Source organism: Cryptotermes secundus, unplaced genomic scaffold (genome assembly GCF_002891405.2).
Source record: "Cryptotermes secundus unplaced genomic scaffold, Csec_1.0 scaffold53, whole genome shotgun sequence".
Lineage (NCBI taxonomy): Eukaryota > Metazoa > Arthropoda > Insecta > Blattodea > Kalotermitidae > Cryptotermes > Cryptotermes secundus.
The window spans coordinates 2,462-25,919 of record NW_019741973.1 but is presented as its reverse complement, the minus strand read 5'-3'; the positions used below and the strand labels follow the sequence as shown (position 1 = coordinate 25,919).

Below are 23,458 nucleotides of genomic sequence, written 5' to 3'. Positions count from 1 at the left end.
AGTTTGTGTGTGTGCATTTTTCTGTTTGTGTACAGGTAGAGGCCTTGCGACGAGCTGATCACCCGCCCAAGGAGTTCTACCGAATCTGTAAGATCTAGAAAAACCGAAGTGAACGGAGAAGTTCATGGAGGTAGGCCTAGGTCCACTGGGGCTGTAGTGCCAAGGAAAAAATAAATAATGAACTGCTTTAATTAATTTAATTTAATCATACTTTAGAGCCTACTTAATGGGGTATTCTGGAAGATGCGTTACAGACTCAAGTGATTACTACCACATTAATCCTTAAGCTGACACTGGTTCAATTTATATATGCCTTTGATTTCAGAAGTTTTAATCTAAGATTTGTTTCTTCCTTTCAGCCAACATCTGCAATGCTGCTTCGAATGTCAAGAGCCATTTATGGTACATCAAAATTTACCAGTAGATGATATCAGAATTATTATATTTTAATATTAGTAAATTTACATACTATAATGTCAGCTCATTCGGTGTTCAGTTCATAAAAAATTTTAATAATAAATTTGTTAGAGCTGAGGTTTCCAAGGCAGTGAGTCTCACAGTTATGGTCTTTTAGGATCTGATGCTACACACTTTGGCAGATGGGTACCAATGTTTTGGAGCAACCTGCAAACTTCTGCTTCTACCATAATGATGGAAGCTGCAGATTCATCCAAAATGCTACTACAACAAATTACATGATGTTACATTGTAGAAGACCATAACTTTAATAATTAATTTTATCACAATCTACATATACCATCCAATAAACATGCACTAATATTTCCCCTTCCATTAATGTTCACTGAACATCTCAGACTGGTACAGAGTTATGTGTTAAACTCACACAAAGATTTTAACAGTTAATTTCGCCATAATAATTAGCAGCATGTGCTTACTATTTTACTGTATAACAAGGAGTGATAAATATCACATCATCAAGCACCATGAAAAAGGGATTGCTGAATTTTAAGTCCAATTTAAAGCAATGTCATCCAGACAGGGTGATCATATGCTTGACTTATAGTTACTGTCATCATCATAAAAACAAAACAGAAATTAACGACTGGCACTATAGTAAGTACATGATGTCAACAACGAGGCTGATATCAGTGAAAAGAAAGTTGCACTGTGCACTAGTAACTTGAACAGTGCAATCTTGGTGAGAAAGAAGAAACTCCACTCAGCAGATTGGATACTGAAGTGCGTATGTCTAGTGATGGTTTCTGAAGAGCCAGAAACTAATTTATTGTCCTTGTTTCCTGGAGAAATGGGACACAATTTGTCAGATGATAAATACAAGGCTGGACAGAATACATCTGTTTATATTTTCTGCCATCCCAAACAACCAATCCTTGAGAGGACTGCTGAAGTACATAGACCTTAAAAATCATCATTGTTAAGCCACAAAAGTGCCAGATCACAGAACTGTGTAGTGTCGCAATTCTTTATTAATGTGGCTTGTGATGGCAACAGCACCACCCTGGAGAAATCTCACAAAGTTATCACCAGCAAGTGGCCCTAAAGCATACATGCCTGGTGGAGCCTTGACAACTCTGTGAGTGTATGGGTCTACAGCAATGGGGTTTGATCGACAGTCAACTGGCTCTGAAGGCTTTACACCCAGACTGAGCCCAGGAGGTAGGAAATTCAAATCAGGGCGTGACCCTATGAGAATTGCTACTACTGATACCCTGTGCACAGAGACTGTGTTATCTGGTCCAATCACACGCACTTTATGATCTGATGAGATTTCCAGCACTGTGTGTTCTGCTAGAGCTCTGTAGCACGGGTAACTGGCTCCACCATCGCCCATCATCTGATGCACCTGAACAACATAATCATGGGATCAGAGACAATATCTCCTCACATAACTTTCAGGTAGGGGGTTGGGTGTGACTCATGAGTCTCTTCTGCTTTAATACCAATCTCACCTTCATGTGTATTGTACTGTGTAACTTATACAACAATGTTGTCAATAATTCGACTATATAGCATCAAATGACTGAATAACAGTGAGTAATAAATTGGAAAGGATGTGGAAGGAGGAAGTCGTGGCCTCATTTGAGAATTAGCCTAGCATTTGCTCACTGGGGAAAACTACAAGAAGCTTCATTAAGATAGATGGTGTCCTGATGAAGACCTGAAGTGGGCATCTTCCAAACATTATAGCTTGAGCAAGCCTGCTCAGTGCCTTCATATGGTGCAGACTGTTTCCACTAATGAGGCTCATAAAACTGGGCCACAGCAGTATAATCATTATATCCATGTGCAGAAAATGGTGCTACATAATTTCAACTGACCAAGTATTTCTGTAACAAGGGATATATACACATACTGCATTTTATATGTTGAGATTCTTCAATAACAATGAGTCAACAATAAAACCATTAATATATCTGGTATGTGTAGCCAGGAAGAATTCTTAATTACTAGAAGTTAAAATAAAAAGAGGAATACATTAGTTTCTTACAATCCAGAAGACGAGAGTTTAGTTTTAATATCTCTTCCGACTGTTTGAAAATGCATTTCAATTGTACTAGAAATAAGACAAATTATAAAAATTAAAAAATGTATCCATGACCTATAGAAAATATAAAACGTCTTCAAACAAAGTAACAAAATTAAACTATGTCTTTTTTTTAATTGTTTCATTTTTGGTCCGTTACACTATCAATCACAAAGTTAATAGAAAGTCCGTCGAGTGTAACAATTTGTAGGTCACTTTTTTATCACTTCTGCCTTACATGTTTCGGTTTGACACAACCATCATCAGAGGCACTTACTACAATTATGAAAACACTGTCGTTGTTTATGATGTTCACAGTTATGTTTGTTGTGTGGACGCTGCTACAATATGTTGACGTGTAAAAGCACAACACTTGCTAGGATAGTTGAGTACACTATCAAATTCTCACTTTTCATCCGAAACTGTTTTTAAGTTAAAACGCTAATGTTAAAATATTTAAAACATTTGATGTAAAATGNTGAATTAACAAGGAGGAGCTTAGCATTTTACATCAAATGTTTTAAATATTTTAACATTAGCGTTTTAACTTAAAAACAGTTTCGGATGAAAAGTGAGAATTTGATAGTGTACTCAACTATCCTAGCAAGTGTTGTGCTTTTACACGTCAACATATTGTAGCAGCGTCCACACAACAAACATAACTGTGAACATCATAAACAACGACAGTGTTTTCATAATTGTAGTAAGTGCCTCTGATGATGGTTGTGTCAAACCGAAACATGTAAGGCAGAAGTGATAAAAAAGTGACCTACAAATTGTTACACTCGATGGACTTTCTATTAACTTTGTTAAACTATGTCCTTTCTTCAAATGTCTCCCTATATGATATGAACAGACAAATACACAAGTGAAGGTAGCTAAAACTCCAGTATCTCTCTTACATAGATGGGAAAGTTCTAAATGATATTTATAAAAAATACTTACACCTCCATTTCACTGTCATTTGCAAGAATTTAAAAAGTTTTCAGATTTCCTTTATAGACACCCTCCTCATTTTCTCCCCCTTTCTAGTTAACAGAGATTTTAAACATAAAATACATTTTCGACAATAATATGGTTGGACAGAAAAGAATCCATAATCAGATGCATAGCCAACCCTGCTTGCACTCACCTTATGATATTCTGGATACATGTTTTCTGGTAGCTGGGTGCTTCCAGTACCAAGTGCTGCCGTCTTCCTAAAGACATGCAAAATAGGCAGTGACCGGAACCTGGCAGCTATTACTGCATCAGCTGCACTCAGTCCCGCACCCACAATCAAAACAGGATCACAGCAAGGTTCGGTTGGCACTCCTACATAAAATATATTTACAAATCAGAAAAATCATTTACATTCTCCTGTTTACAGCAATGTACCACAGTAGACTGGTTAAAACTTGGTCTTCATCTTTAAATTTAATTTGTCTTTACACTTCAGAAAGGTAATTAATTTATTAACTATATTGTGGCATACTTGCTCAAGGCAAGAAGTGTGAAGCCGTTGATAGGGATCAGCTCTGCAAACATTACCGTTGCTAGGCAACATATTTGTAAAATGTGGTGTTCTCTATGTGGTCTGTGCGATAGCTACGTGACACAACAGCAGAACTGTTCGGAGAGATGTTTTCTATGTGGTCTGTGCCGAGGCTATATAATGACAAGCAGACGTGATTACGAGAGGGTGTCTTGAGAAGGCAATAAGGAAGAATAGGAGGATGGTATGAGATGGCCACCAGCCTGGGAGTTAGTCAGATGGAGCAATGAATGAGTTGAGAGGCAGTCACCAGCCAGTTACTTGTAGTTATGTTCTGTAAGAGTTTAATAAATCCAATTACCAGCCCAAACCCCATCTACAGTCATACTCATACACGTGACAGCTAGTGTCAGAAGTGGGATTGGATTGAAGATTGCAATGTATAGTTATATCACCACACAACCATGGTGGAACAAATACTGGCAAAATAATATAAAAATATATAATATGAATAAAACATAGTCGTGAGTATCAAGGAACTCAGACCCGAGAAAGATTGCACTGGCAAGAGCCAGCAGCATATACAAAAGACAGACCTGTCCTCTCATCAGAGAGGGCACCCCACAAAAACAAGACCGTAACTGTCAAACAGTAATAAATATCTGGTCATGAGTCCAAGATGGGGTTACCCACCAAGACTAACTGACTGACTGACTGACCGTCAGTCACAATGTGACTTTGATTCTAACTTTGGCTTACAAGAGAGCCTTGAGATGGCAGTGAGAAGAATAGGAGGTTGGTGTGAAATGGTTGCCAGCCTGGAAGTTAGACAGTTTGAACAGTGAGTGGGTTCTGAGAAAGTTGCCAGCCAGTAAAGACGTGAACACGGAAGCTGAGGAAGCTACTGTATTGGAAGCCGTTAGCAGGCAACTAGTGAAGACACAGCAGACTGAGATTTCCTAAGTATTGTAGTGAACTGCAGTGTGTGTGAATTAGCAATTACACTATAGTTATTTGTAGTTACGTCCTGTAAAAGTTCAGTAAATCCAATTACCAATCCAAACCCCATCTATAGTCACACTCATACACATGACAATATGATTAAAAATGAATACTAAAATCAGTAATAAAATATGACATTACAGGGTTACGTAATTCACAATGGCATATTGTGTTACAAGTTACATACTACAGTGAAATTCCTTTTTAATAGCATATCTTGGGAAATGTCTTTTCTTGCACCAAGTCGAGGTCTGACAATAACTTTTTACATAGGTAATTAAAAACGGTTTCTACAGAAACAGAAATAATTACATAACGGATAACGTATAATTAATTAAAAATAATTAATGATGCAAAATAAATAAAGTGGTCAAGTGAGAATGATTTCTGGTAGAGAGCAAATATGAATGCAGATTGTTACTTTGTCCATAGACATAAAAATCAACATGTGAGGTCCTGGAAGCCTAAAATTTTTTACACTTAATGTAATTCCTTTACTAAATCAAAACTCCCTGAATACAGGAAAATAACACATTGGTTTATACTGAGCTACAACTAGGACCAGTAAGGCAGGCTGCACACTGGCATGCATCAAGAAATGTAACAGTCAAGGCACAACGTCTGTAACATGGCGCAAAGAAAGAGGCGCAGTTGAAACGAATGAGACTATGAAAACCACAGCACACCAGTCTGAGTCATGATGCTGATGAATCATGAATGAAGAAAGACTGCATCTTTTGTCTCATGTCTTGATGCATTTGGTGTGCGGCTGCCTTAAAGTTCATTAAATGTGGATTACACTAAGTGCAGGAACATCAGACTGAGATTTTACCACATGCTGATATTGGGGAGCAAATAAATTCCAGTGCCCTTCTTCAAAACTGCATCAGAACTTAATTAGTATCAATTCCAGAGGAGTCACCATATGCCAAAAAGCCAGAATGTAAATCAAACATGGGTGGCGGATCCATGTAACGTACCTTCCCTGCCTCCCTCTTCCCCATCTACCAGTCTGTCAAATGCTGCCTCCAGCGACCTTAGGTCATGAAGAACCCATGTAGGATTAGCCAATTCTCCAGGTATGCCTAGCCTGTTTGGGACATCTGTTGAGCCTGTTGCTAACACAACTTTGCGGCAAATATAACAGAAGGGGATGCTGTCTGACAAATCAAATCCTTCCACCTGCCAAAGTGCTTGCGGCTCAGAGTACTGAACTCCTGTCTCTGGATCAATGGTTTCTGTGTTCTGTAAAAAAAAAAAAAAATTCATGCATCAGTACTTGGTAAATTGAAGATCCTGTAGATGTATGGAAATTTATTTTCCATGTGTAAAATCAATACTAAACACGTGACAATTATACACATATTCAGAAAGTAACCTCTGTGCCTAAGAACCATGCTCTACACACTCTAGATCTTTACACAAGTTTAAAGTTGTAGGATCTGAGGTTCTCACAGCGGTGTTTATGAAGAGTACTATCTTCTGGGATATAATGCCCTGCTTGCTAACTACTTTCATGATGGTTTCATGCTTGGTTTATTTTTTGACCCTGAAGATGGAGGAGATATGTTTCACTGAAACATCAGTTGACTCTCGACTGACTACATGGTCTGATATGCCAGAAGATAGCATTCTTCAAGATTAAGGGTAATGCTCTGATCATGTAACTATTGGTACTGGGCCAAAAATCTGTCGTGAATGTGGTGGTGCAGAGAAAACAAATGTGTAAAAAAGTAAGTAAAGCTATCCCTGTAACAGGCCGTGAAGGTCCATAGGGTTGTGAGACGTTAAGGGTCCCACATTACCTTGACAATCAGCTCACAGATGGCAGTAAGGTTGTCAGCCCTATGCGCTGGCCGCGCTTTACTCCCCAGGAAAATTATTTAATTAATTCCTGGTACTCATTTCTGTTAGAGGCTGAGTAAACCCCAGGGCCTAGTGTATGCACTCATATGTTTTTGTAATAATATGCTGTGAGATTTGTTGTCACTATCATCAGGGATGTGACAGTGTGTAGTCTGGTAGGTAAGAGCCAATATTTCAGAGGAATATGCTCCTTCCATCTTCAGGTTCTTTCTACCCTAATAAAAGAGGCAGTATATTCCTCTGCAGCATTGATCTCTTAATCTTTAAATATATCTGTTTCATAGAAACATGTCTGCTTATGAAAAGGGTTTCATTTAGTTTGGTAGTACCATGGAAACAGCCTACTTACACTGTAAGAACATTATATTAACAGTAACCTATACTGTCTTGGGTTGGCTCTGTATGTATATGTGTGTATGTATGTGTATGTANATATACATGATTATGCATATGTGCGTGTGCATGACACATACAGAGTCTACATATCCAAGGTTTATGCTAACCGTCTTATAGTGCACACACTTTTTCACCTTACTCTTCACTTCCACACTACATGTTTCAGCACTAATGTGCCATCTTCAGGTGTCTCTATGCACGTTAAACTATTGTACTGCAAGCCATGATGTCTTCATTCTAAAATGACTAAAATCTGTATTCGTCATACATGACGATGAATTATAAATATTATAACTTTTCAGGATTCATCTTATGTTGCATTCAAGCATGCGAATTATGCCAATCCTCTTTTATGTGAGCATTCTTCCTACATACATTTGTGTATTGTGTTTTGCTCCTGTTAGTGCAGGACGCTAAAATATAACATTATTAATAGGAGTCTATATATATTTAACTACTTAAATTTGCACAAGAAGTTGAAAGTTCAAATGGACACACTTAAGATATAAATGAGGAAACAAAACTGCATGTCAGCTGTTCACAGACGATTAGTCTAGTAATGGAGGAGAGAACATTAAACAGAATAAATTAACACAGCTGGAGAGAGCTGGACACAAGTGTTTCATTCTTACATGCCGTATTTTATAGGATGGTTTCAGGACAAAGTAGTAAAAATGTTCATACTGTGACAAGACACCTAAATGTCAGAATATTGCAGTCAGAGAAGTGTTGCAGAGGTGTCCACTGCTATACAATGCCTTGTTAAAACATGTTCTATGACAATGAATATGCAGTCTGCCATGGGGCTATATAAGATGAGCCAGCAAGATCAAGAGTGGAAAACACTGAGGACAGGAGCTGTTGAACATGGAAACAGTAGAGATAATCCAGTTATTGGAGGCCATAACCAAGCAACGAATATGTAAACATACAGCCAACCAGAAGTCTTGGAATGTGCTGTAGCCATTAGTAGATCATGAAGGATAATAAAAGTGATGTCATTATCTGCAGTTAAGAGTAACATTAGAAAATGTCAACTCTTGCCATCACATTCTGAGAAACAGATGCTCTGAGAGCATTCTGTTTCTTACCTGTGATTGCAGAGATCTGTTTGACACCACATAGGCCCTCGCATTTTACCAGCATGGGTCAGAGGCTACAATTACCTTACCACTCTTTGAACCTGCTAAGTGGACTACTGGAAGACATGTCCTTCATATACATTTTCACATGTGGTTTCAATCTAACAATGCTCCACTACATTACAGTTGTAAAGCATGTCAATGGCTGTCTGAAAATTATCCTGGACACTGGATTGATCACAGATGTAAAGTTCCACTCTCCTGGCCAGCATGCCCATCTGTTTTTCTTCTTCTTGTACACAGCCCATTAAATTTAGGAAGTATTTAATGTATGACCTTGGGAGTTAAAATTAGAATACCTTTAACCCGTTGCCATGGTTTGACGTGTATGTTTCGTCAGGTATTTAAATCGTCTGGGGGGGTTCGACGTGTATGTTTCGTCCAGCTGCACACGTATGTTAAAACGCCCATAATAATTGATGGTTTTGCTGTAGATTGTTAGATTTTTCACTGGCCTGTTGTCAGGAGGACTGTATTTAATGACACACGCGTTTAAGAGCGCTAAGTCGTCGTTACATATGCCTGTCTTGCAGCAACGTTCCTGTGGCTATTGCGAGCGGTTTCTGTTATGAATGACGTGTTTNTGTTCCTATCTCATAGAATTTAAGAACAATGATGAATAAATCATTTTCGAGCAAAATTTAAATGGCCGGCTGAATATATTACCGCCGGAGACGCGGCCGCGGAATTTAAATGACCGCGCCAAAGGGTTAATTATTAATTAAAAAATTAATGAAAGGCCCTTGGGGTATATATTTATATGAACTCATTTTTACTTATTTTAATCTCCAGAAACTATCCAGTAAAATACAGCATGTGATAATAAGACCATGTATGTGTGTGCATGTGTCTTTTACACATGTAAGTGTTATTTAAGATTTAATGGATCAAGGCATATTTTCTTTTTATTAAGAACCACTTAAATACATGTAGCTGTATCAAAAGTTTTAAAATGTATGCATTTATTTCATTTAAAGGTAATATTTATACATACATAGTAATCCAAAAGCCATATAAGCCATATCTATTGCTTTTCACACAAAAGGACAGTCTGCAGAATGTACATATACATATGCGCAATAACACTGAAACAGTTAACACAGTGTTGACTGCAATGACCATGAGTCACCTGTCAGCAGTGTCAGTTGTGCTTGACAGTATAACTTCTGTCATTTCTTGATCATTCTGTATGCATATGAGACATACCTGGGAGCGTGAAGTATCCAAAGGGCGCACAGATGTTACAACACAACCACTCTGGAAAAATCTGGCAAGACTCTGTTTGTGCACATAATCATAGTAGTAACGTGCCACTGAAGAAACAGATGCACGACTGTCACGATAACTGATCACTCCAGCATTCTCGGCAGCTTCCCATGCTCTAAATTCTATGCCAGGTAGTTCCATCCAACTTCCCAGACTAATTGTCAAAACATTTCCATCCATTGCCTACAAAATTCACTGTATTACAAATTTAAAATAATCATCATTATCTACAACTTCTCTAGGTTTTTTGTTCAACTGAGACATTCTGGAAATTGTGTTCTAGTCCAATATTGAACTGAACACATCAATTGCTTAAAGTGAAGCTGGACTTCTTAGTGTGCCACAAGTGAAGGACATAAATTCCTAGAGGGATACTAAGTCAAATTCAGTCCAACATTTGAGAAATCACATTCTGCTCAGATGTTGGACTAACTGTGGAAATTATAAAATTTAAAGACAAGAAAGAGAAATTCAATGTTATGGCATATTATATATTCACTGGACTTAAAGGTGGTCCTCTGTTACACTCAGTCTTGCGTATGGAATTTTGGGTTATATTACAGTGTATGACAATGCCTGACAATTTTAAAATTCAAACAACATAAATTGTACCTGGCAGGGTGTCTTACAATAAAATAATTTGGATGTCTAATTTAAAAATAAATATGAATAAGGCAATGCTAATTTTAAAGAACAAATACATTGATATTAGAGAAAAATTAAAATATTCGTGAAAATCAGCAAACTATGAAATTCATACACAATCATTTTACAGAATAAATGTTAATTACACACACGCAAGCACACAGAGATAAAAGTAAGTAAGGCATCTGTGTAACAGGCTGTGGAGGCCCATTGGGTCGCAAAATGTTGAGGTTCCCATATTTTCTAGACAATCGGCTCATAGATGGCGGTAAGGTTGTCAGCCTTACGCGTCAGCTGCCCTTTACCCCCAAGAATATTCCAAGAATATTCCTGGTATTCATTTCTGTTGAAGGCTGAGTCAACCCCAGGGCCATAGTGTGGCTGGAAGGATTATGTCAATTGAAAAAAAAATCCAATGACCTCATTGGGACTTGAACCTGCTATCTTCCGGCTTTATATTTCATTAATCAAACATTCATCCATTGAAGGATGAATATAAACCATGTCAGCAGATGTACACTGCACAATGCAACTTCAGCAAAAGAAACATTAAACAATGATATATACCCAGTACATAAAAGACAAAGTAAGTACCGAATGTAGTATAACAAAATATAAGTGCTTACAAAGGAGACAGTACAAAAGACTACAAAAGCGAAACATGATTAAAAAACCTTTTATAAAAAATACCCAATAATTTGACATAAGCTCTTCTGTAGAATAAGAAACATTCCAGTGCATGAGTGGTGCTATTAGAAATAAAACTCATACCACATAATCTATGCTTAACACTGGCTCACCAGAGACAATCTCTGCAGTTTATGCAGAATTATCAAAATAATCTGTGATCATCGTCATCATCATTGTTGTCATTATCATGTCAAGGTTTTGGTCTTCAGATCAACTAAAAGGTTAAAAATGAAATGGAAACAGCGAGGTCCAAAGTGGAATTGGGCTACACCACATGCCGTGCTATGTCAAAGTTCGTGTACATAATCTATACATCTGTGTGATTTACTTTATCAAGCAGTTTTATTACCTTGATCCGTCTACTTCTGATTCTTTAATTTTCCAGGGAATCATATTTTGTAACTTAACTTTAATAAGGGACATTTAATAAGTCATAAATACAAATATCATTCACATTACAAACACTTAATTTAAAAATTTTCACCACAAAGAAGCATGTTAATTTGTACGTACTTTTCACTTAATGATCTTCATTCATGCTGCAATGAACATGTTAAATTCATTAGACACGTTCTGTGAAAGTGAAGAAATACATGCACGACACGTGGGTAGGTGGGATAATTATAATACGAGGGGCAGTCAAAAAGTTCCCGGAATGGTGGTACAGCACTCTAATGGTAGGACATATGGCAATGCTTACCTGATCACCTTCAAAGTGGGACCCTTGTGCACACACACTTGCTCCATCGATCCTGCCATTGTTGGAAGCAGTGGTGGAAGTCTTCTTTTGGAATCTTCCAGAGCTGTACCGTCGCATTTGAATTGATATCCTCCATGGTTGGGAAACCTGTCCCTTGAAGTCCATTTTCAGAGTAGGGAACAACCAAAAGTCACTCAGAGCAAGATCCGGAAAGTACGGTGGTTGAGTGATGACAGGAATGTTTTTCTCAGTGAGGAATTGCTGCACAACAAGTGATGTGTGGCTTGGTGTGTTATCATGATGCAGAAACTGCTGTCCCTGCCACTTGTTGCACTGCTTCCTCCAAACCGCATTGCTCAACCTCTGCAAAACTTGCACGTAGAAATGGCCACTAACAGTACCAACTTCTTGCTCCAACTCAGCGATGGTCATTCTTCAATCACATTGAATCAGTCGTCGCACTTTCCAATCATTTCTTCAGTTCTGGATGTCAAAGGTCTCCCGCTGTGCTGGTCATCCCCTAACGTCTCCTGCCCATTCTTAAATTGGGAGAATGATTTCTTTAGTGCAGTATCACCGTAAACTTGCTGCAGGGCCAATAGTGTCTCTGAGGCAGATTTTCCCAATTTGCACATGAACTTGATTCTCGCATGCTGTTCGAACTTCGACATTGCGCCGAATGACCAACACTCACGTCTAATTCAAACGGAACAGTAACGACACTGCACACTGAAACCTGTCCAGACCTGTTGCGCCTGCGAGCAGACATGCTGACCTTCCCACCACAACAGTGTGTGCACTATCTTATTGCTTGTTCTCCATCTGCAGGGGAATTCCGGGAACTTTTGACTGACCTACGTAGTTGTTAGACACATGTTTTTCTCTATAATACTAATTTTGTGCACTGCACTTATCATAACTGTTGAATAACTATTCACCTTCTAGAACACAACTTATCACTTCTGCAGTCAGTTCACTTGCCAGTACATTTATATCATCTACTGTTGCTGCTACCATGCCGACACGCAGTCTATTATTAGTTTTCTTTTCAGCCGTGAAGTTTGAGAGGATTTATTCATATGATAATGAAGATACATAATTCACTGAATTAACTACAAGAAAATATACACAAATAAAATAATGCAGCTTTATTTGCAACAATAAATATGTTATACAAGTAATACTGTCCTCATTTTAATGCTCATATACTATTAGAACATATGTTAAAAAACGTTGGAGTATTTTTCTGGGACTCATGAACATGTCAATAACTTTTACATATAAAGAAATGCAAATATATTTTTTGAATCAAAGGATACCTGTATGTGATTTGTAATCGACCACCTTCTTTAAGAGTAACATAAATAACATTACCTGCCATGATCCACCAGGTGGTCCTTTTCCTATCACAATGTGATCCACCTGACATTCCGGATGATGGTGCCATTCCAACAAAGATGGCAATTCCAATCCCAAGTCAGCACATGGGTGATTTAGTGTGTCCATAAGCAAAGAAACTGGATTGTTTGAACGTCCCTCAAGCCCCTGTGCAACACGAAAACATGAATCTAAATATAGTGAGAGTAAGACGAAGAGAATACTCTGAATCTATGTAGAGGGAGGGCAGGCAGGGAACAAAATCACTGGCTGACTACAGCAGACTATTAATTCAAGCACATTTGTGCCCATTTTTTCATCATCAGTATTGCGGGGAAATTACAGCAGCGGTGGCGGTGACAACAACAACAGTACTTGCTATTGGAATGGCAGTGATGATATCATCATCAAATATGACAATAAGAAGGTGATATGTGGCAGGTGAATTTTGTAGTATGTATCTAGTCTGAAAATCTTAATGCCTATTCATGGCCTCTCCATGAACACTAGATATAAGGTATGATTATATATCATTAGGTTATCTATTTTACTTAATATGTTGCATTTGATGACATTACCTATCCATTACCTATCGTACCCTTCTCATCTAGAGAAGTAGTACAAGAAATTGAGAACATAAATCTACACAAAGCACCCGGTTATGACCTTATCACAAGAAAAATACTCAGACAAGTACCAAGAAAAGCAATAGTATTGCTAACAACCACCTGTAACAGCAGGCTCAGAATGTCGTACTACACGATAATGTGGGAAGTCGTCCAGATCATAGTGATACCTAAACTCAGGAAACCAGCCAATGGAGTACATTCATATTGGCCGATTAGTGTGCTGCCCATCACATCGAAGCTTCTAAAAAAGTTACTGTTGAAGAGAATTAGAAATGACCTAGACCTGTCAACTGTTATTCCTGATTACCAGTTTGGATTCAGGGAAGGACACTCCACAATACAACAAATGCATAGAATCGTAAACAAGATCGCAAGAAGTCTCGAAGAAAAAACAGCAGTTTTCCTTGACTTAGCTCAGGCATTTGACAAGGTCTGGAACACTGGACTGCTTAAGTCATACATCACTGAAAAATATTTTCAAATAAAATATAATAATTCATATCCAGAATGCTACCAGGTAAAATCAAGTGTACTGCAAGGAAGCGTGACGGGACCTCTACTATACTTACTCTATACTGCTGACTTGCCCACAACAAACAACACTACAACTGCAACTTTCGCGGATGACACAGCCCTGATAACTGCAAATAAAAATCCAGTAGTAGCATCACAACATCTTCAACATCACTTAAACCTCCTCTAGCGATGGTACAGCAAATGGAAAATCAAAATAAATCAGATAAAGTCAGTGCAAGTTACATTCATCACGAAACCTATAACTTGCCCTCAGGTTACCATCAATTTTATGCAAATACCGGTTCAAACTGAAGTAAAATACTTGGGATTATACCTTGACCCAAAACTGACATAGCAGAAACACAACAAAACAAAGCATAAGAAGTTAAACTTAAAACTACAAGAAATTTCCCAAATTTGGGCTGTAAATCCAAACTATCCATGGATAGCTATATGAGTGCATAATGAAACCCATATGGACATATGGTATACAGCTATGGGGCTGTACAAAACCAGCAAACATGAAAACAATTCAAAGACTTCAATCCAAATTCTTGAGCTCAGCAACTAAAGCACTTTGGTATGTCTCCAACTTTACTATCCACTTCTATATGTATAATATAAATACCGTTGTAAATGCAACAATTTATTGTAGTTCTTTGTGTTTCTTCTTTTACACTACATGTTTCAGCCGTAATCGGCCATAATCAGGTGTATTTCACTTACGTAGCTGTCACACTGCATGTAATTTAAAAATTTTTAAATTTAAATCACAGGGATACCTGCTCTATGTCTACATGTGCTGCAGTGGCTACTTCTTGCTTTCGGCACCATTCACATATTATTCTGTGCAGGTTTCCTGTGTGTCGCTGTTTAACTTTAATACGTTTGCAATACAGCGGCACGCACACAGGGAACCTGCACAGAATAATACGTGAACGGTGCTGAAAGCGAGAAGTAGCAGCTGCAGCACATGTAGACATAGAGCAGGTATCCTTGTGATTTAAATTTAGAAATCTTTAAATTTTTCAAAATAAAATTGACGAGTGTATATTAACAGAGATTTTAAACATAACTGACATTATGTCTACGTATACATTCTGTATATCTGTTGTTCAGGTTCCCCACTGATCGCTGCAACATCTCAGCTGGGATACCACGAATTTCTTCTTCAATTCTTTGTTTCAATTCATTAAGTGTCTTTGGCCGAGTCGTGTAGACCCGACTCTTGTGGTAGCCCCACAAGAAAAAATCACAAACTGATAAATCCGGTGATCTTGGGGGCCAAGGAATGTCACCAAATCTTGAGATTACACGATTACCAAACAATTCTCGCACAGCTGTAATTGATTGCCTTGCAGTGTGCGACATCGCACCATCCTGCTGAAACCAGGTTTCGTGAAGTTGTGGGAAATTTTTCAATGCAGGTGCAACAAAAGTTTGCTACATCTCAACATACCGATCCGAAGTGACAGTCACTGTGATCCGGTCTTCATTTTCGAAAAAGTAAGGTCCGATGACCCCGTGTGACGAAACTGCACACCATACTGTGACCTTGCTGGCGTGAAAAGGACGTTCATGAACTAGTTTAGGGTTTCTGTCTGCCCAGTAATGATAGTTGTGCTTGTTCACATAACCCGTAAGATGGAAATGGGCCTCATCTGACATCCACAGCTTGTCCAGAAATTCATTGTCCTCGTTTATCTTTGTCATAATTGCTGACAGAATTGTAATCGCAACTGGTGATCGCTCTCCTTCAGCTGTTGCACAATTTGCAGCTTGTATGGATGAAAATTTAAATCAAAACGGAGAATTCGGCGAACACTCTCTCGGGACACTCTGACCGCAGCTGCTTGCTTACGAACTGAACGCCGTGGGCTCTGTAAGACTAAAACGTCCTGTCGTCCTGTCGGTTTCTTTTTCAGAGCAGATCCAGTCTCTTCAAAGTTTTGAACCCAAGTTTTTATCGTGTGTTTTGAAGGAACGCGACCATGACGCCCTAATTTGAAATAGCGATGGAACTCCCTCTGCGCACCTTCCAAACTATCGTCGGTTTTGTAAAACATTTTTATCGCGAAAGCACTCTGTCTACCGTTCCACTCCTCCATTATTACTGTATGGCGTGATTGTTTACAGCTCACAGTCCCCATTCCGTAGTGCTGCCAACTGTACATGGCTGCCACTACGCACCTCAAAAGTTCCCGTTTTTCTGTGTCACCTTGTACATAGATTGTCAACACTCTACTATCAAAGTATATTCTGATACAGTAACAGACTAGAAATTAGCAACCTATGAAATGCAAGAAGAAGATGGAGGAGACAACGACAACCCTCAGATGACGAAAATTAAAACCATCGCCATTCCTCTACAGGGTCTGTCAGAGTATCATCAGTGGAAGACTTCTCTACTAAAGGCACCTAGTTAGAACAGATTTATTTATTACTGCATATTATTGAGAGTAGATTGAAAATATGCTACAAATTAAATAAAAAAAAAGTTACATTAGGTGGTTGTTAACTAAGAGTCTGCTTACTAAACACAAAATAAGAAGGTAGCAGATATATAAGGTCACATGTTACAAAGTCAATAATTATATTGTGTATTTAACAAACACCTGAAGATGAACCTTTAAGGGACAAAACATATAGTGTTGATTTTAAATTAATCAATAAAAACACTGTTAAGCTCAATGGTTGAACATATATAAGGTTCAATACCTTTTTAACACTATATAAACATACAACATATAATCATGTAATATATAATATGAAGACAGTTGACAAATTCTTAAAAAATGTGGAGAAGCTCAAATATTTCAGAATGACAACAAATAATCATAAATGCATTCATGAGAATTTATGAGCACATTAAAGTCAGGTAATGATCACTATCATTCAACTTGGATTATTCAGTCTATCTGTAACCTAAAAATATAAATATTGGGACATGTTATATTAACTGTTGCATAGGAACAGAAAAACCAGGAAGTATCACAGCAACAGATACACAAACAACAACAGAACTGTTGGACGCAGAGTTTTCTGTGCGGCCTGCGGCAGGGCTATATAGCGAGAAAAATCTAGGTTTCATAGACCTGACACACACGATTCCTGTGTGGAGGCGGGGTCGAATACCTCCACCCTGTGAGTTGTAAGAGGCGACGAAAAGGGAAGTCTAAAACCTGAGACAGTAAAATATGGTCTCGAGTTCCAAGGGACTCAGACCCGAGAAAAACTATGCTGGCAAGGGCCAGCAGCATATACAAAAGGCAGACCCATCCTCTCATCAGAGAGGGTGCCCCACGAAAACAAGACCGTAAATGCCAAACAGTAATAAATATCTGGTCATGAACCCCAGATGGGGCTTGAAACAAGACATACTGACTGACTGACTGACTGACTGACTGACTGACTGACTGACTGACTGACTGACTGACTGACTGACCATCAGTTGCAATGTGACTTGGACTTCATAGACCTAGACCTAAACCCGTGTGGAGGCAGGTTCGAATACCTCCACCGAGGCCCTACAAGTTGTAGGAAGCAACGAAAAGGGGATTTTATCAAATCTGAGACAGTAAAATAAGGTCACAGGTCCCATGGGACTTGAGCCCGACAAAGACTGCACTGGCATGAGCCAGCAGCATATACAAAAGAGACCCCCCCTTCCTCTCATAAGACAGGGTGCCCCACAAAAACAAGACCGTAACTGTTAAATAGTAATAAATATCTGGTCATGACTGACCGTCAGTCACAATGTGACTTTGACCTTGACCTCAGACCTAACCTGTGTGGAGAATACCTACACAGAAACATTCAGGGAATGGTTTCTTAACAAATTCTTACAATACTTGAAGTCAAAATCAGTTACTGTTATGGGCAATGCAAGTTACCATTCCACTGCCTTGTAAAAGGTTTCATCTACCTAGACAATGAACAGTGAAACTGTAGCATGATTGTGCAGTGAGAATATACATCATTCTGCCATACAAAAATGAGCAGAGTTACTGGAACTGTTGGAAAGAAAAGAAGTGGTACAAAATTATGAACTTAAAACCACAGTTCAGGAACAGGGTCATCAAGTCCTACGTTTATCACCTTATCACTGCCAGTATAACTCTACACGACTGAAATGGATACAAATGAAAGGTTACATAACAGAGAAAAATACATTTAAAATTGCTGATATTAAGAAGCAAACATACAAGGCAACATGCCACATAACCATTCTGGCATGGGAAAAATTTAGAGATTCCACAAAAGGCTTCCTCAGAGATGAAATCGTGAAGCTGATCATCACCAATGCAGTAAGACTCCTCATCTGAAAGGTTCTATCTTTTCCTTCTCTCTTCGCGCAATCACAGGCCATTAATGATGGAAACTACTATGGTTTACTTGGAAATCATCAGAAACACATACAAAATTTTGGTCAGAAAACCTGAAGTGACAGCATGCACAGATGGGAGGATAATACTGAAATTTGGATTCATTTAGCTCAGGACAGTGGCCAGTGGTGACACTTGTGAACATATTAATGAGCCTATGAGTAGCACAAAACCCTGGGAACTTCTTGAGCAGCTGAGTGATTAATTGCTTCTCATCAAGGATTCTGCATCATGTAACTGACTATTAATATTTACTTGAAGCTGGAGTGAATGGACATTTTAGTGTAAGAGGCACATAACTCACATTTTTGTTAGGGAGACATTAAGAAGGGATTTATATCCAACTGGTAATTAGGATAGGTAACTTGGATGTGGTATTTCAGATATATAACGACAACTGGTAACTTGTGGTTCAGAGACATGAGATTCTTTTAATGGGTTGCTATGTGGGGAAGCCATATACAGAATTTTGGTGGTGGAAGAGTGAGAAAATATAGTAGGATAATATCAAGATAGATCTTTAGGATGTAGGTTGTGATGAGGGGAAGTGGATGGAATTGCTCACAACTGTGTGCAATGATGAGCTCTGGTACTAGCAGTATTCAGCCTCTGGGTTCTGCTATCAGTGTTAATTCTTTATGTCGTTATTTGTCTCCTATTACAGGTATACTGAAGTGAAGCATCAACACGCACGCACGAACGCACAAAATAACTATGCAATGAAAGGCAAGATTACTTCAATCCACTGCTGCTCAGTTTCATTTTACTGTTATGCTGACACTCAGAGACAAGTTCACTTGAAGGCTCTTTACCAATATCGGGAGAACTGCTGGAGCGAGTCCAGTATTTTGTATATTACGGTGTGGTTCAGAGTTTGATTGCTGACTTATGATGATTATTTCAAACATAGTTCATACGTATGTAGATGAACTATCTCCATACCAAATTTTGCACGCCTGACTCCAGTGGTTCACTAACTAGTCAAACCAAAAGGGTCAGGTAACGCATTGCTGGGTGATGGCCATGAGATAGGCGACGGTATGGCGGCTGTTGCTAAGCAGCGGCCCGCAAACAACAATAGAGAAATGGTGTTTTCCGCAAGGTCGCTAAGCAACAACTGAACATCAGATAAACGGCATTTTCTGTGCGTTCTGTCCCGGGGTGTTTATAAGGAGGCAATGAGTTAGTTCTGGGCCAGTCGCCAGCCAGTAAGAATGTGAGCACAGAAGCAGAGGACACTGCTGAATCTGTCACCAGGCAATGACTGCTGAAGACCCAGCAGACTGAGAAGACTTAGTACGTGCTCTAATGAACTGCAGAGTGTTTGAATTAGTGACAGCGCTATAGTTACTTGTAGTTACGATCTGTAAATGTTAAATAACTCTAATTACCAATCAAAACTCCATCTACAGTCACTCTATCACGTGACAATACAGATTTTATGCAACTGCCATCATAAGAAAACTTATTTTAATGAAATTTTCATATTTTTTAAATATCTGTTGGTAACATCACAAGTAATTTGGGGACCCAGTACCAAGGGTTGATAGCGTTGTTATTACCAGTTGTTGAAAATTAGAGGTATAATGTCTGGGCTACTTCCAGTGGGATAATATTAATATCACTTCAGGGGAAAGAGACGAATCGGTTCAAAAGTTTGAAAGGACATACAAAACATACACACACCATGGTAATATCATAAGCTTTTTTTTTTTCTAGTGGGTTGGCACTAAGTCCCTTGTACTGCGGCCACTTCTGGCCTATTGTACCAGCCCCAGATGATAGGTGAGGGTGATTGTGGAGCAATTGGTGGAATTAAGATTGGCAGGGGAAACCGAAGTACGTGGAGAAAACCTGCCCCAGTGCCACTTTGTCCACCACAAATCCCACTTGACCAGACCCGGGATCGAACCCGGGCCGCCACGATGGGAAGCCAGTGACTAACCACTTGAGCTATGGTGCAGCCTCAATGTCATAAGCTTACCTTTTTCCTTAAGAAAAATGGTCTAAAACGATAATAATAAACTGCAACTTGGTTTGGTGACATGGCATATGCGCAAATAAGCGAACTGAACTGTTAAAGTCAGTCTAACATTTTAAAAATTATATTCCAGTTCAATGTTGGACCAAGTCTTAGAGTAAGATACTCTTAAGTGGATGAAATTTAACACTGACATTACTGACCTGGGATCATTGAAACTGAATATTAAATGAGGGAAAACCTTAAACAGAGGAACATCAAATGGGGGCTCCAATGTATTATGTTCTACCACACTTGGCAACAGAATTGAAATATGAATTCAACGAAAGTTAACTGCTGCAGTTTCAGAGCAGAAGAACCTGGTGTTGACAAAAAATATTTTAGAGAATGTGAGATAAAGTACATACCTGTGAGAGGAATCGAAGATCCTGTTGTATGATTGAACGTCCAGGAGGGGCACTTGCAAGTCGTGTTGTTAACATTTCATCAGGGTGAACTGCTCCATTATAATAGGGCCAGTTTCCTGCTAGAAGGTATGAAAGTGCTATGCCAGATGGGCCATTCCCTGAAAAACAATACAGCAACATCTGAAATGAACATAAATAGTTATATAATTGTACAGCGTATATGGAGATTGTGGATGGTTGTAAAATTTTCTGTCATGTGTGTGAGAGGAACAGAAGAGGAAAATACATCTATGGTTCACTTTCAGACACACTTAAAACCCTGTGGAGCATCTATTAAATCTGCTCAGCTAATCTGTCTACCTGTATGCACAAAACAACTCAAGAACGGCTTNAACATATTGACAACTGCTTGATTTATAAGCAAGATGAGTTTATACTACTGGACGATTTCTATATCTGTTGGTTGTGTAACTGTGTAAGGATTTTATGGAAAGAATGATGTGAAACTGACCAAGTAACTTCATTTTATCTGTAATAATACTTCTTATCTGATTAGTTGTCAATATTATTATCCATATTACTTATCACCATTATTTTATATTGTATATTGATTACTGTGATACTGTGTAAACTTTTCAAATTGTTTTATATTGCAAATATTGACAACTGCTTGATTATATGCAAGATGAGTTCATACTACTTGACGATTTCTATATCTGTTCGGTTGTTTAAACCATGTAAGGATTTTATGGAATGTGAATAAATGAATGAATGAATGAATGAATGAACAGATTTTAATGAAATCTGACATTCTAGAATGCTACTGCACTTTACTGACATACACAAATTTCGATTAAAATTGCATGAAAATGACATTTTACATGAAGACCAACATGCATTTCTGCACGAACAGGGGTTGGACAAAATGATGGAAACACTACAAACGGTGCCTACATATGGTGTTGGACCACCTTTTGCCTTCTTGGAATGGACTTGTATAAGTTTGAACAATCTCTATTTGAATTTTATGCTGTTATTCTTGAAGAACATCTTCAAGTTGCTTTAGCGATGTTGGAGGTGGGAATCTGTTCCTCACTCTAGTCTCCAAAACTGACCAGAGTTGTTCAATAATGCTGAAATCTAGTGATTGTGCCGGCCAGAGAAGACGCTGAAGTTCACCTTCTTGCTCTTGAAACCATGACTGAAAAGCTCTAGCCAGCTGTGTGAATGGGGACATTGTCATCTTGGAAATGTGCATCATTATTCAGAAATAATGTAGGAATTACAGGATTCACCTGTTTACCCAACCTGCCCATGTACTCCCTTGCAGTAATTCAGCCATGAAAGGTAATAATGGGGACAACACTGCTGTCCAAACCATCACAGAACCTCCCAAATATTTCACTGTTGAAACTAGACATTCCGGATTGTTGGCTTCCTTGGGTGTTCTCCAAACATAAACTATTCCTGATGTAGGGAACAGCCTGAAGAACTAGTCATCTGACCATATCATGCGCGTGTTTCCAGTTTTCTGTTGGCCGGGTTTTATGGTCATGACACCATAATTCATGCATTTAAGTAATCAGAGGTTCAGCAATCGCAGCCCTACCATGGATGTGGGATTTGTAAAGCTCACGCCAGGTAGATTTTGTGGAAACAGGCTCCAAGATGAATATTCAGTTTTTCTCTCATCTGTGTTGCAGTAGTATTGTTTTTTTTTCTCGAAACAATCCTTAGCAATGTACAACAATCTTTTTCTGTCAATGTTGATTTTCACCCACTGCTCATCTTCGCTGACGTTGACTTCCCATGATTCATATATGCCGACATATCCTTCGAAACTGTCGCTGTTGATACATCTAATAATGTGTCAAATTTTGTCATGGATGCTCCAGCTAAACGCGCACCAACGATCTGTCCTCTTTCAAAATCTGATTTTCAGATTCTTTCACATGCAGTGTCACTGAACACAATCACTAACAAACTGACACAAGCACTACAGCGTGTAAACAAAAGGAAGACGAATATTCAGTGCTGCCAACTGAAGTTTTTATTTCAGTATATCCAACAGAAACAAATTCTATTCCTCAATTTCTTCGTGTTTCAATTAATTTGTCCAGTAAAACACAACTTTCAAGCACATATTAAACACATACATGCGCGCGCGCGCGCACACACACACACACACAATTTTCTGTTAGTGTTGATTTTCATTCAGCATAGGCCTATACTTTTATAATTCTATAAAGCTGCACTTTGTTTGTGGAATGGGCTTATGTGAAAGTACTTTAAAAATAACAGTTTCGTTTTTTGTAAACAGAATCTGTAAAACTACATGGGATATAAACTGACTAAAGATTTTAAATATTTAAAGGAACAATCTTCCCTAAAATAGGGGCTCAATTCAATTGCTTAGTTATCACAGTTTGTTTAAAAACTGTGTTTATATGTGAGCCTAATCTAATCCTCTAACCAC

General features: G+C 38.5%; 1 protein-coding gene across 1 annotated transcript; it reads right to left on the bottom strand.

The window, feature by feature from the left end:
- Positions 1 to 180: 180 nt before the first annotated feature.
- LOC111872780 (oxidative stress-induced growth inhibitor 1) lies at positions 181 to 21,140 on the bottom strand (the record flags this gene model as incomplete). Its single annotated transcript, XM_023866945.2, is given in 6 exon segments — positions 181 to 1,825; positions 3,639 to 3,820; positions 5,963 to 6,227; positions 9,593 to 9,835; positions 13,062 to 13,232; positions 20,983 to 21,140. Coding segments are annotated over 6 exon segments (1,427 nt in total), but the record flags the coding sequence as incomplete, so codon positions are not given.
- Between the last annotated feature and the right edge of the window lie 2,318 nt (positions 21,141 to 23,458).